Source organism: Salvia hispanica, chromosome 6, assembly GCF_023119035.1.
Source record: "Salvia hispanica cultivar TCC Black 2014 chromosome 6, UniMelb_Shisp_WGS_1.0, whole genome shotgun sequence".
Lineage (NCBI taxonomy): Eukaryota > Viridiplantae > Streptophyta > Magnoliopsida > Lamiales > Lamiaceae > Salvia > Salvia hispanica.
The window spans coordinates 33751546-33762108 of NC_062970.1; the positions used below are offsets into that span (position 1 = coordinate 33751546).

The following is a 10563-nucleotide window of genomic DNA, read 5'->3' on the forward strand; positions in this document are numbered from 1 at the left end:
TCTGAGTACATAGTCTTTCATTATCGTCAGTCCTTTGTTGAAAAAGAACGCGAGATCGAAGTACCCTGGGGCGCTACACATTGGCAGGTTAGTGACCGAGTCGGCTATCTTCATTGACACGTTCCTCTGGAGGAAGGCTCCTAGCAAGTTGCAGGTGTAGAGATGGCGGTCGGAGTGGGTTCTGACTCTTTGGCATGCGTAGGCAGTCCAGTACCCGAGGTGGACCTTCACATTGTTCAGCATACACCACATGAAGTACAGCTCTGGAGTAGTGAGAGTTGCACCCACTTGACCCAAGAGGTTGTACCCGATGTATACTTGTGCCAATCGGAGTACAGGGTCAGTGATGTGTATCCCCTTTGATGAGCTCGTCTTGAATTTTTTCACCTTCTTGTGGGCAATCATCCTCCAGGCCTCCTCAGCATCGAAGCCTTCTGTATTCTTTGGTGCGCCGATCTCCCTCTCGTTCCAGGTTCCTTCTTCCTCTTCCTCGGGTGTGAGTAGCCCCATCCTCAGCGACCACTCCCTGATACTCATTTCCATCTCTTCATTAAACAGTCAGAATGAGATTGCGTCAGCGTCGAGATCCGTAGTTGCTTTGAATTTGAAGGACGTGAAGAACTCCTTCGCCAGAGCCACCGGTACTTTCTCTTCACAGTGGTTTAGAAGCCACTCGAACCCGATGCTTTTGAAGTAGGAGATGAACTTCTTCTCTACTCCCAGATCCCTCAGGTCCGAGAGGCACAGCTTCTTTCCGGATTTCGCTGACTTCCCATTCGCGGCGCGTCCATCACATGCTTGCTGCAACTTGGGGTCCTCAAACTGGACCATCGCTTTCAGCAACTTCTTGATCACAAGGACCTCCATTGTTTCAAACGGGCTTTCTTCCACAGTAGGTATCCCCGTCTCCTCCTGCGCTTCCTCTTGCTCTTTCTCTTCTTCTGTTGAATGGGCAAAGGGCACTCGGATTGCCTCCGGCTCGTTAATCACCACAGTGGTGGACGTTGGGCGAGATTTCTTCTTTTGGGGCTTAGCAGCATGCTTCCCCTTTCTCTTCCTTTCTGCCTCATATCTCGTCTCCAGGGCCTCCGGAGAAATATCCTTCTCGGCCGGCAAAGTTTCCTGGACCTGGGGGATATCATCCCCTGTTTCCTCTATGTCCTCCAGCCTTAGGCTCTTGGCCCTGCCTGCCTCTGCCTCATCCTCCTGCTTTCTATTCCGACGGGACTGCCTCCTTGTCAACCTCTCATCTGTCGGGGTCCCTTGGTCATCAGTAGTGGTGTCGTCTACCACGACGATCTCCGTCTCTATCTCCTCCCTTACATCCCCGGTCTCTTCTCTATCACCGTCTTTCTTTCCTTCTTTCCCACCAACTTCCTCATTAGTTTCCTCTTCCTTCTCTGTCTCCTTCTCAACAATTTCCTCACCAACATTCTCACCTTCTTCACCTCTTCTATCCCCACTACCCTCACTACCCTTCTCACCATCTACAGCCTTCTCCACATCCTCGGTTTCTTCCTCCTTGTCCTCCCCTGCCTTAACACCCTCTTCACCATCTACACCCTCCCCTGTCTCCCCTTCATCCCCAGACCTAGTGGTATCTACTTCCAAGATCTCCTCTTGCTCAACTCGCTCATCCCCCTCCTCATCTCTCTCGGATTCCTCCGTATCCATCTTATCGCCCTCCTCTTCGACAATTTCTTCTTCATTTATAGAAGGCTCAACATGGGGTTCTGTCTCTGTTTGAGGGATGGTGTTTGGGGGGTTCGTCTCTTGGGTTAGGGTTTCGGGTAAAATTTGGGGGTTTTCTGGGTGTGTGGGTAAGGCTTGTGCAGTGGGTGTTTCGATTAAGGTTTGGGGCCTTGGTGGGATTGTAAGTGGGGTTAGGGCAGGAATTACCTCTTCTTGCTTCCGGCATGCCTCCGACATCTTGGCAAAGAACTTGCTCGCCTTCGGTCTTTTGCCATATTTCTTCATGAATTCTTGTATGACCTCCTCGGGGTCTAGATCATCGTCGTCGGATGCCGCCTCAGTGGGAGTAATCTCGGTGATGGGGTTGCTCTGACTGATGTCCGACTGCGGTTGAACTTCGGCCGGTGTAGGTGCTGGACTTTCTTCGGGTAGTGGTGACGGTGGTTTCTCGGTAGCAGGGTTTGAACTCGTCGCCTCCGTCGACGCTCCTTTGACCTTCTCCTTCGGTTTATTCTTCCCACGGGCTGAACGGGGCATCTGATTTCTTTGCATTTTGGTTAACGGCGGTGGTGTGCGGTGGTAGATGATCGGTGGTGGTGGTTGCTCTCGGTATCTGTGGAGAGAGAAAAGAGAAATTTGGAATTAGGTTTTTGGGAGTTATGGAAATTTTAATTTAGGAGAGGGAAGTTAATTAGTTTTTAGGGAAGTTATTTTAGGAAAAGGAAAATAAAAGAAAAGAAATAAAAGAAAAAGAAAAGAAAAGAAAATAAAATGTCATGATTGGCTGCAGGCGAATGGTCGCGTCTCTGACGCATGCAACCGTACGCTTCGCCAGCTTTTTGAAATTCAAATTTCAAACTTCCCCCTGATTTTTCTCCGCTTCCCTTTGACCGATTAACTTAAACACTTGGTAAAAAAAACGAAGTTTGCTGAGCATCTAGGTCAAAGAGATAAGCTTTTCAAACTTGTGCATTTTCCACGGATGCTCAGAATTTCAAAAATCTTTTAGGATTTTAGAAGTATTTTTCTTTTTTTTTGTATTTTCATAAAAAAACTTATTCAAATTTATTCTAAATGTTTAAATATTCTTGGGAACTAGCTGGTCCAGTCAGTTGATCGAAAACTTATGAAGATCGGTTGTTCAGACTGTGTGCACAGAAAAGAATAACAAGATTCATAGGTCCAGCAAATCCACTAGATCACAACCTAGGAGCTCAGTGGTCGTTGGAAAATCTCGGTCGTCGGACACACAGAATACTTCTTCAAAAACCCTCAACCACTTATACTAAAACTTAGCACAGGGAAGTAGGGATCGATCCCACAGAGATGGATGTGTAATGAACATGCTCAAGGATTTGGAAATTATTTTTGGGTCGGCTGGTGCCACGCATTTTTTTTGGGTTGAGGAAATTAGATTAAACTTGGAATTAAAATCTACTACACTAACAGCTAGATCTAGGCAGAACAGAAATCATGCATGTAAACTGAAATCGAGACAATCACTAGATCCAAGAAACTATTCTAAATTACCTAGACCTGGGAAATAAACTGACGGTGGGGACCATGACAGAAAAAGCAAGTACGGACGAAAAGCTGGGAAAACAACTAATTAAAGTACTAACTAACAGCGACATCATCTTCTTCAAATCAAATTTCACAAAAAGACAGAAGAAACAGGTACAAGCGTAATCGGAAAATGGAGCAGACTGGATTTTAGCGATTTAACGAAAAAAAAACAATTACGAACTAAGCAAATCTACAGCTACTAGACGAAGTAAAACAGAAAGTAAACAGAAAACTCAAAATCCATGCACAACTCGACTTCCCCTGTTCAGATCCAACCTCGGATGCTAAATCCACTCCGGATCCAAGCATCCGACACAAACTCCGGCCAAAAACATTCCATATCTACAAAATCACCAAACAACCTCCGATCAACAACAACGCCAAATTCCCCAGATCAAGCACCAAAGTGACAAAAACAGAGATTAACATGCAACTTGCCGAAATAAAATTTCAAACAACAGGATCAACACGAGATAACACAAATATAACAGAAACTAAAGGAATGCATAGATAATCAGTAACAACAACAACCAAATCGACTTCCAAAAGTGAAGTTCGAACGAAATAAAGTGCAAAAGAACCGAAAGTAAATAGATTGTATCTTCGCCCTTACGCGGACGATGTTACGACGGACTTCCTCTGAAGATGAGACCCTTAAAACCCTAAACTACCCCAGAACTCCCATTTCCCAAGTGTGTGTGTTGTGTGTGAGCTAAGAGCGAAAAATCGTATATCGTGTATGTTGCTTGCTCCTTTATTTATAGGCGTTGAAGTGGGGCCCAACGAGGTATAGATAGTCTTTGTTTCCCTCAGCTATTGACTCCCTTCTTTTAGCCTCATTTTCCTTCAATTCTGCTCACTTTTCCTTCATTCCTTCGCTAGTCCGTTTCCTTCAGCTTCTCCTGGATCTAGCGATTCTGTCACACACTTGGCTTAAAAGCTGTGTTAGACCTAGTAAAATATAGTGCTTTTCACCATATAACCGATGCATGAAATTAGCCTTAACAGCTTACTAGGCAATCGTGGAAGGTGTGTGGAGTTGAATTTCTTCCACTTCGCACAACTCCGAACTATCCCTAAACACCTTCACTCTATGGCCATTAACAAGGAAAGGAACAGAGTTAGCATTGACTCCCTGAATTTCCATTGCTCCATGTGCTCGAATGCCAACAGTTGTGTATGGGCCTATCCACTTGGACTTCAGCTTTCCAGGCATGAGTTTGAGCCTTGACTGAAAAAGGAGTACTTTCTGCCCAACTTGCAGCTCCTTGACCCGAAGGTTCTTATCGTGCCAGAGTTCGGTTCTCTCTTTATACCACATGGCTGAGTCATATGACTCCAGCCTCAATTCCTCTAGCTCCTGCAGTTGCAGCTTCCTCTCATCCTCACAGGCATGAGCCTTCATATTCATTTCCTTTACTGCACAATATGCCTTGTGTTCTATCTCCACGGGCAGGTGGCACATTTTTCCAAATACCAATCTGTAGGGTGACATTCCAATTGGTCTCTTGTAAGCAGTCCTATAGGCCCAGAGGGCATCACCAAGACGCTTACTCCAATATTTCCTCGAGGTATTCACCGTCTTCTTCAGAATGCTTTTTATTTCTCGGTTTGAAATTTCAGCCTGACCATTTGACTGGGGGTGATACGGAGTAGATAACCGATGGTGGACTCCATATTTTCTCATCAGTGCTTCAATCTTCCTATTACAGAAGTGAGTCTCTTGGACTGAGATGATCGCACGGGGCACTCCATATCGGTTGAATATATTGGCCTTTAGAAACTTTGAACTTACTTCGCGTCGTTTGAACTTGTAGCCTTGGCCTCTATCCATTTGGACACGTAATCCACAACAACCAATATATACGTATTTCTATATAAAGATGGGAATGGGCCCATGAAGTCCATGCCCCAAAAATCAAAGATCTCACAGACTATTATCGGAGTCTGTGGCATCTCATCTCTTATAGAAATCCCTCCGGTCAGTTGGCACCTATTGCAATTCTGGCAGAACTCATAAGCATCCCTACTCAGCGAGGGCCAGTAGAAACCGCTATCCAGAACTTTCCTTGCAGTTTTCCTTGGGCCGAAATGGCCACCACATGCCAGTGCATGGCAATGGTTGAGTACATCTCTTTGCTCTTACTCTGGAATACACCTTCTTATCACCTGATCTGAACCCATCTTCCAGAGGTATGGGTCATCCCAAAAGTAGTACTTGGATTCACATTTAATTTTCATCCTCTGGGCCCTAGTGATTTCTTGTGCGGCAGGTAGTTCTCCAGTAACTAAATAATTCGCCAGGTCTGCGAACCAGGGCTCCTCATTTGGCCTGCCTTTTCGTTTCTCTGACTCCTCAGGGCCGGTTAATGCTAACACTGCTACCCATCTGATGGGGCTAGTTGATCCCTCTAAGTAATACAAATTCTCTTCTGGAAAAGCATCGGGTACGGTTTCCTCATCTTCCCCTTGGACAATTCCGCTTAAGTGGTCAGCCACTCTATTCTCGGTCCCTCTCTTATCTCTGACTTCCCAGTGGAACTCTTGCAATAGCAACACCCATCTGATTAGCCTTGGCTTGGATTCCTTCTTGGCTATGAGATATTTAATGGCTGCGTGGTCAGTGAACACTATTGCCCTCGACCCCAGTAGATATGGTCGGAATTTTTTAAAAGAGTACACCACAGCCAACATCTCCTTCTCGGTGGTGTCATAGTTCTTCTGGGCCTGGTTGAGAGTCTTTGAGGCATAAAATATAACATAAATTTTTCCTTCGATCCTCTGGCCAAAGACCGCTCCTATTGCAAAGTCACTTGCGTCGCACATTACCTCGAAGGGGTAATTCCAGTTGGCCGAGCGGATTATCGGGGCTGTGACCAGACGATCTTTGAGTAGCTGGAAGGATTTTTTACACTTATCACCAAACTCAAACTTCACATCATTCTGGAGAAGTCTTGTCAGGGGCAGTGCGATTTTTGCGAAATCTTTAATGAACCTTCGGTAGAACCCAGCATGCCCCCAAGAATCCTCGAATTTCCTTCTGATTCGTTGGGTGTGGAAGTTTAGAGATCACCTCCACCTTCGCTTGATCCACCTCGATGCCCTTTTCCGATACAACATGTCCCAGTACTATCCCCTCCTTGAACATAAAGTGGCATTTCTCATAGTTTAGCACCAGGTTTTTCTTCCTGCATCTCTCCAAAACAACATCCAGGTGCCCCAGGCAAGTCTCGAAGGAATCTCCATATACGGTGAAATCATCCATAAAAATCTCTATGCAATCCTCCAGCAAATCTGAGAAAATGCTCATCATACATCGCTAAAACGTCCCAGGTGCGTTGCATAGACCAAACGACATTCTTCGGTAGGCATATGTTCCAAAGGGGCAGGTAAATGTGGTCTTCTCCTGATCCTCCGGATTGACATAGATTTAGAAGTATCCACTGTAGCCATCTAGAAAGCAGAAGTATTGCTTTCCCGCCAACCTTTCCAGCATTTGGTCGATGAAGGGTAGCGGGAAATGATCCTTGCGTGTGGCCGCATTGAGTTTCTGGTAGTCTATGCACATTCTCCACTCCGTGACTAACCTGGTGGGCACAAGCTCGTTGCGATCATTCGTGACTACTTGGATTCCTGATTTCTTCGGCACCATGTGAACATGACTCACTCACTCACTATCGGGAATGGAGTATATGATTCCCAGGGCCAGCAGTTTCAACACTTCCTTTAAGAATTCCTCTCTCATGTTGGGATTGAGTTTCCTCTGGAGATCCTGATGTGCCTTGGCTCCTTCTTCCAAACGGATGTGGTGCATACATAGATCGAGGCTGATCCCCACCAGGTCAGATAGAGTCCACCCTATTGCTTTTTGGTTCCTCCCCAACACTTCCAATAGCTTGACCTCCTGCTCCTGGGTCAGATGGCTGTTGATTATGACAGGCAGAGATTCGCCTTCGCCTAGGTAGGCGTACTTCAGACCAGGAGGAAGGTTCTTCAACTCTTTTTTTGGAGGGGGTACTTCAGGGGGCAACAGGTTCTTCTCCATACCTTTCTTGACCAGCTCGTCCAATTCTGGCAACTTTTCCACACTGGCCAGTTGGACTGATCCCTTGGACCCAGGGGATCCTGTTTCGCTACAGAAGTCCATTATTGCCTTTGTGATTTCTTCATCAGATAGTCCTTGCTTAATAACTGCTTCACACCATCCTGCAACTTCTTTTCTCATCGATTCAGTCATCTCCGAGGCATCAGCCTGTTCCTGCAATAGTTTGGTCTCAAGAAACTCCTGGACCAGGGGGTTAATGACATCAACAAAATGGAGGTTTTCCACATCAAGTGGTTTCCTCATAGCTTCATCAATGCTAAAAGTGAATTTCTCCCCATTGTAATCTAAACAGATGGTGCCATCAAAAACATCAATTATAGTCTTAGCGGTCCTCAAAAATGATCTTCCTAAAAGAACGCCACTAGACTCAGCAGTTTCATTTTCACTCATCTTTATCACATGGAAATCAGCAGGGTACATAAAATCATGCACTTTTACTATCACATTTTCTAACACTCCTTTAGGGCTAATGCATGATCTATCAGCTAACTGGATCACCACTTTCGTATCAGTCATTCTTGCTCCTACCAGTTTTTTATATATGGAAAGCGGTAACACATTAATAGACGCACCTAGATCACACATAGCATGCTCGACTCTAACACCTCCTATAGTGATAGATAAGGTAACCATACCTGGGTCAGTCTGCTTCGACGGCATTATCCTCTTTTGAATTACTGTAGATACATTCTCCCCGATCACGATCTTTCCATCGGATTTTGCCTTGCCCGCAATGAACTCCTTAATGAATTTGCTGAACGGGGGCAGCTTCAAAGCTTCCAGGAACGGGAGATTGATTCCCAGTTTTCCAAAGATTTCCATGAAGTCCACGGGGTTGTCCTTTTTCTTCTTAAAATCCTGATACGCTCGGATTTTGCACGGTTTTAAGGCCATTATTTGGCCCGTTTTTTAAGGTCAAAGTTGCATTACATGTCCATTATTTGAATATTTTATCTATTTTAGTATTTTGACATGTTTTGTGAGAAATGTGCATATTTGAGCCAAAAAAGGGAGTTAAAACGCGAAGTAGGGAATCTGGAGCTTCTCCGGCGACCGCCGCAACACTTCCGGTGACCGCCGGCACTTAGCGGAAACAAAGACACGCCCGGCGACCGCCGGCCAAGGTGCGGCGGCCCGCCACAGTAAAGGAGCACACGACAGCTGTCTTCAAACTCAATTTTCCGGCGATCCTGAAGTCCGATCGGAGCGTTCTATACACCATTCTCTTCGTCTTGAAAAGAGCTTATGCGGGAATTAACTCAATCGGAGTTCTGTGGAGAGAGTTATGGCCGTCCTACCAAAGTCGCGCAAAGCTGCCAGCTGCAGATCTGATAAGGCTAATTTCATGCATCGGTTATATGGTGAAAAGCGTTACATTTTGTTGGGTCTAACACGTTTCCTAAGCCAGGTGTGTGATAGAATCGCTAGATCGAGGGAATGCTGAAGGAAACAATCTAGCGAAGGAATGAAGTGAAATGAGCAGAATTCAAAAGGAAAAGAAGGCGTGACGGAGGGAGTCAGTAGCTGAGGGCAACAAAGTCTATCTATACCTCGCTGGGCCCCACTCCACCGCCTATAAATAGAAGAGCATGCAACACACAAAAGAGAACTTTATCACTTTTTTCGCTCACTCTTAGCTCATACACACAACACACACTTGGGAATGGGAGATCTGGGGTAGTTTGGGTCACGAAGGGGTTCATTTCTTTAGAAAGTTTCAGTTGCAACACCGTCCGCGTGTGGGCGAAGATACAATCTCTTTAAATTTCAGTTGTTTTTGCACTTTTGAGGTCGAACTTCACTTTTGGGAGTCGATTTGGCTGTTGATGTTACTTGTTATCCTTTCGTTTCTGTTGGTTTGCGTTTATTTGTGATATTTCAAGTTGATTTACGTAGATCTTGCTGCTGAGAGTTTATTTTAACAAGTTTATGTCGATCTCTGTTTTTATTTTGATGTTGTGGTACTCGATCTGGGAATTTGGTGATAGATCTGTGGATTGTTGATTTATTGGAGGTTGTCGTTAAAATCTGAAGTTATGAAATGTTTCTGTTGGTTGGAGTTTGTGTCGGACGCTTGGATCCGGAGTGGATTTAGCGTCTGAGGTTGGATCCGAAGTGAGAAAGGGGAGTTGTTGGATGGATTTGAGTTTTCCGCTTGTTTTCCTGTTTTACTTCGTCTAGCATCTCTGGATCTGTTTAGTTCTTGTTGTTATGCATCAAATTGGTTTAGATTTAGTTTGCTCTGCTCTGATTTCGTTCAAACCCAAATCCAAAAACAAGTCCAAATCCTTGAACACGATTATTACGCATCCATCTCTGTGGGATCGATCCCTACTTCTTTATACTAGGTTTAGTAAAGTGGTTGAGGGTTTTTGAAAGAGTGCTCTGTGTGTCCGACGACCAGGATTTCCTACGACCAACGAGTTCCTAGACCGCGTGATCTAGTGGATTTGCTGGACCAAGGGAACCTGTTTATTTCCTTCTGTGCGCACCGAGAAAAAATACCGACTTTCAAATGGCGCCGTTGCCGGTGAAGGATGGCGTTTATTGTTTTTGCGTTTAAGGATTTGGTGTAAATATTTTAATATCTGTTATTTTCTTTCTCCTTGACAGTTTATGAACGCAGGCTTCCTTTCTGGAAGTTGGGCGAGCTCATCTGGGTCGGGGAGTGGCCAATACAAGTGGCGAGTCAAGGAATCTACATCTACCATCACCACCAGATCAGGATTGAGGACGGAGGATCCATTCCCGTTCGAGTCAGAGAGTGAAAAAGAGTGGAATTCGTCGACAGAGGAGAACCCGGAGTCGTCAACAGAACCAGAGCATTCCGAGACCGAGGAGGAGGAAGACCCGAATATGGCTCATCTAGTAGATCCTGATCCGGAAATAGGGTCGCTCACCGCACATCTCGACGGTGAACCCGCTCATGCTATAGTCTCGAACCCACGACGGAGGGCGATCGATATCAAGACGAATGTACTCGGAGTTTTACCCACTTTCTCTGGACGGAGGAACGAATGCCCCTATGAATTTTTGAACGAGTTCAGTAAACTATGCAGTATTCAAAAGCGACCCAACGAGGCAACAGAGGAGGACTACCGTCTTCGAGCAATTCCGTTTGCTCTCAAAGGGGAGGCAAACACTTGGCTGCTAAGGCTCTCACCGGACTCGATCAACACGTGGAAGGACTTTAAACTAGA

General features: G+C 45.5%; 2 protein-coding genes across 2 annotated transcripts; both read right to left on the bottom strand.

Annotated features, from left to right (window-relative positions):
• Positions 1-558: 558 nt before the first annotated feature.
• Positions 559-2244, bottom strand: LOC125195185 (FK506-binding protein 5-like). Its single transcript, XM_048093370.1, has one exon. It carries the CDS (start codon positions 2242-2244, stop codon positions 559-561), a length of 1686 nt encoding a protein of 561 aa, XP_047949327.1.
• A 2026-nt stretch (positions 2245-4270) lies between these two features.
• LOC125195186 lies at positions 4271-6571 on the bottom strand. The gene is made up of 4 exons (XM_048093371.1): positions 6254-6571; positions 5573-6153; positions 5054-5251; positions 4271-4961 (listed from the first exon to the last, which is right to left on the bottom strand). Exons 1-4 carry the CDS (start codon positions 6569-6571, stop codon positions 4271-4273), a joined length of 1788 nt encoding a protein of 595 aa, XP_047949328.1.
• Between the last annotated feature and the right edge of the window lie 3992 nt (positions 6572-10563).

Excerpts from the sequence above, each read along its gene's own strand:
- LOC125195185 (XM_048093370.1), bottom strand. The coding sequence starts at position 2,244 with ATGCAAAGAAATCAGATGCCCCGTTCAGCCCGTGGGAAGAATAAACCG.
- LOC125195186 (XM_048093371.1), bottom strand. The coding sequence starts at position 6,571 with ATGATGAGCATTTTCTCAGATTTGCTGGAGGATTGCATAGAGATTTTT. Across the intron at positions 5,252-5,572 it reads AGGCCAAATGAGGAGCCCTG|GTGCCAACTGACCGGAGGGA; the intron begins GTTCGCAGACCT and ends GAATTGCAATAG. Across the intron at positions 4,962-5,053 it reads ACAAGTTCAAACGACGCGAA|GAAGATTGAAGCACTGATGA; the intron begins GTAAGTTCAAAG and ends CTTCTGTAATAG.